Source organism: Plectropomus leopardus, unplaced genomic scaffold, assembly GCF_008729295.1.
Source record: "Plectropomus leopardus isolate mb unplaced genomic scaffold, YSFRI_Pleo_2.0 unplaced_scaffold15695, whole genome shotgun sequence".
In the NCBI taxonomy this organism is placed as follows: Eukaryota; Metazoa; Chordata; class Actinopteri; order Perciformes; family Serranidae; genus Plectropomus; species Plectropomus leopardus.
The window spans coordinates 1-3016 of NW_024616828.1; the positions used below are offsets into that span (position 1 = coordinate 1).

The 3016-nt window shown below is 42.8% G+C and overlaps 1 protein-coding gene across 1 annotated transcript; it reads left to right on the forward strand.

The window, feature by feature from the left end:
• Positions 1 to 75: 75 nt before the first annotated feature.
• On the forward strand, positions 76 to 2080 carry LOC121964460 (thrombospondin-2-like; the record flags this gene model as incomplete). Its single annotated transcript, XM_042514667.1, has 4 exons — positions 76 to 373; positions 1325 to 1418; positions 1503 to 1667; positions 1977 to 2080. Coding segments are annotated over 4 exons (661 nt in total), but the record flags the coding sequence as incomplete, so codon positions are not given.
• Positions 2081 to 3016: the final 936 nt, after the last annotated feature.

Genomic DNA, 3016 nt, shown 5'->3' on the forward strand with positions numbered 1-3016 from the left:
CAGCAACTGGAGAAGCAACTGGAGCAGCAACGACAGCAACAATGGCAACAGCAACAGCAGCAGCAACTGGAGCAGCAACAGCAGCAGCAACTGGCACAGCAGCAACTGGCACAGCAGCAACTGGCACAGCATCAACTGGCACAGCAGCAACTGGAGAGGCAACTGGAGCAGCAGCAGTGGTGGCGGTGGTGGCGGCGGTGGTGGCGGCGGCAGCGGCGGCGGCAGCAGCCCTGACGGCGGTGGTGATGTCAATGATCTTGACAGACACAGAGACAGAGACAGAGATGGGAAGGCGTGGTGTATGCAAGATGGACGAGTGTACGAGCAGGGGGAAGACTGGGATGTTGACAGCTGTACCGCCTGTGTTTGCCAGGTGAGTGTTAAACAAGTGTTATGCAACTATAATCTAAAATATTGGCAGTGAGGTGTTTCCTGGAAGAGTGCTGTGCAAGTCTGGCTTCTGCATCGATAAACGATCATCACCTGCATCATTGTAGTTTGGATGGTAATTCACTTCGGTAATTCTGTTTTATGTGTAGCCCAGAGCGGTCCCAAGTCCTCATTGAGACAAGTCTAAGTCTCTTTTTTATTCTGTTTTATTTATTCATATAACATCTCTTTGAGATGTATTGTATTTGTATTATACAAATACAATACAAAAAAATCAACAGCAGTGTTTGTTTCCAGAAATTATGACTCAGGATAATCTACAGACCTTGTTGTGAGCAGCTTCATGTAGGAACTATTTTCTCTCTAATGAACTACACCAGCCAACCACATTACCATGTATAAAAGAAGTGTGCATTTACTGATAGCTCACACCGAACTGGATTCAAATCTTCAAACAAATCTGGATTCATAAATGGCACCACAGGTTAGAGTAAAAATACGTATTTTTTATGTTGGAGTGAACTGTACCTTTGAAAGACAGATCTGAGAGTGGTATCAATCTTCTCTTAACTCTTGGCAAGAAAGGGAATAAGCACATTTTCCAAAATTCTTTTAAAATTTACTAACCACTTACTGCAAATTTTACTTGTATTCAATCTGGTTTTATTTATTTCCAGTGCTGCCTTTGTTAGTCTCCTATATTTCATGCTTGCTTCTTCCTCCTCTCTGAGTCTGTTTCTCTTTATAAGACATTATTAGTTTTGTCAAGGATGGATTGAGGGAGCAGCCAAACTTATTATGAGTCATGACAGCATACCATTCCTCAGCAAGAACTCATATTTATCTAAACATCTGGCTTAAACTAACATGCTTTGACTATTAATATTATTTTTAAATGCTGAATCTGTGTGTGTGTCTTTCTTACTTTGTGTAGGATGGAAAAGTGGTGTGTCACCAGGAGTCTTGTCCTCCTGTATCATGCCTCTATCCGACCTTTATCGATGAGAAGTGCTGTCCTGTCTGTCTCAGTGAGTTTGGTTTGTCTGCATCTATGATTTAGGATTTTAAAAGTGTGTTAAGATCACTAATAGTGTGTGAGTTTGTATATAAAGATGATGAAAATGGCTGGTCTCCGTGGTCTGAGTGGACCCACTGCTCGGTCACCTGTGGACGTGGAGGGCAGCAGAGGGGACGATCCTGCAATGGCATCATGCCGTCCTGTGCCGGTCCGTCAGTTCAAACCCGCAGCTGCATGCTGATGAAGTGTGACCGCAAGGGTAGGACATCACTCTGCACATCTGATCTGTTACATCTCCTCATTTAATCTATTTTTTGTGATTGATCGCTCGGTCCAAGGGAACAAATTGAATATTTCCCCAAAGAGCAAAAAGCATGGAACTCCAGATGAATGGATTTTAGAGATTGTAATCATAATTGGAAACATGTTTTTGTAGTTCTGTGAATGTATACACAGCGTGGAGCGTTGGTGGTGGTCCATGCTGAAGACTTTTCCAGGCTACTGTACAAAAAAACCCCAAACTTGTACGTTTACAATCTTGATGTGCTTGTTTCATGCTTGTTTCTAGGGCGTGTTGACGGGAATTGGGGACTCTGGTCTCCTTGGTCTGCATGCACAACCACATGTGGAGATGGCAACATCACACGGGTGCGTCTGTGCAACAACCCTCCAGCACAGAAGGGGGGCAGAGGGTGCGCAGGCAGCGCCAGGGAGACACAGTCTTGCAACAATACACTCTGCCCCAGTGAGTACATGAATGCACAAAACAGACTGCGCTGTGGTATTTAAACTGGCTTACAGGTAAATAATGTGTATGTGTGTAGTTGCTGGAGGCTGGACGAGCTGGAGTGAATGGTCTCTGTGCTCGGAGTCCTGCGGTGGAGGTCTTATAAGTCGTCAGCGGGAGTGTTTGAGCCCGGCCCCTCAGCACGGTGGGAAGCCTTGTGCTGGAGACGCTGTGGACTATGAAGCATGTAATAAACAGCCGTGTCCTATAGGTAAACCTGTCCACAAACCTCAGGCTATCAGTGCATCCTAACTGTGGAAACAGATATTATCTCATAAGTAGCCAAGCCTTTTTTCTTTTTTTATTGGGTGCAACATATTTTCAAACAATAGAGGATTAAAAAATGATACCCTTCAGCGTTTATGCTGCATTTATTTAATTATTTAGGCTTAAGATGGAATTAACAAAAATGCATATATAAATATCCTGAAAGGAATACTTTACCCCAAAGTGATCATTCGTCTATCAGTTACTCACCCTGTTTTACCTTGAATTTGTGAAGAAGGCACATTTTCCGCACGCCTGAATGATGAACGATGAACAAAGTTTTCAAAAATAATGAAAAAGTCTTGACTTGAAATGGTCAATGAAAAAACTGAGAGATGAGATTTCAATGAAATGCACACACTTTCCCAGGTTGTGTGAGACTGTTTACGCAGAAGTGTATTAATCATGATATTTTAGTGAAACTTCTTTTTTTGGGGGGGCTGGGAGGGCTGAGTATACGTCTAGAGAAATGGCATTTGTGAGAGTTTGTGAACTGATGTTTTTGCTGTTGTTAAACCATTTGACTCCAACTTATAAAGATTTTTTTTTTAACT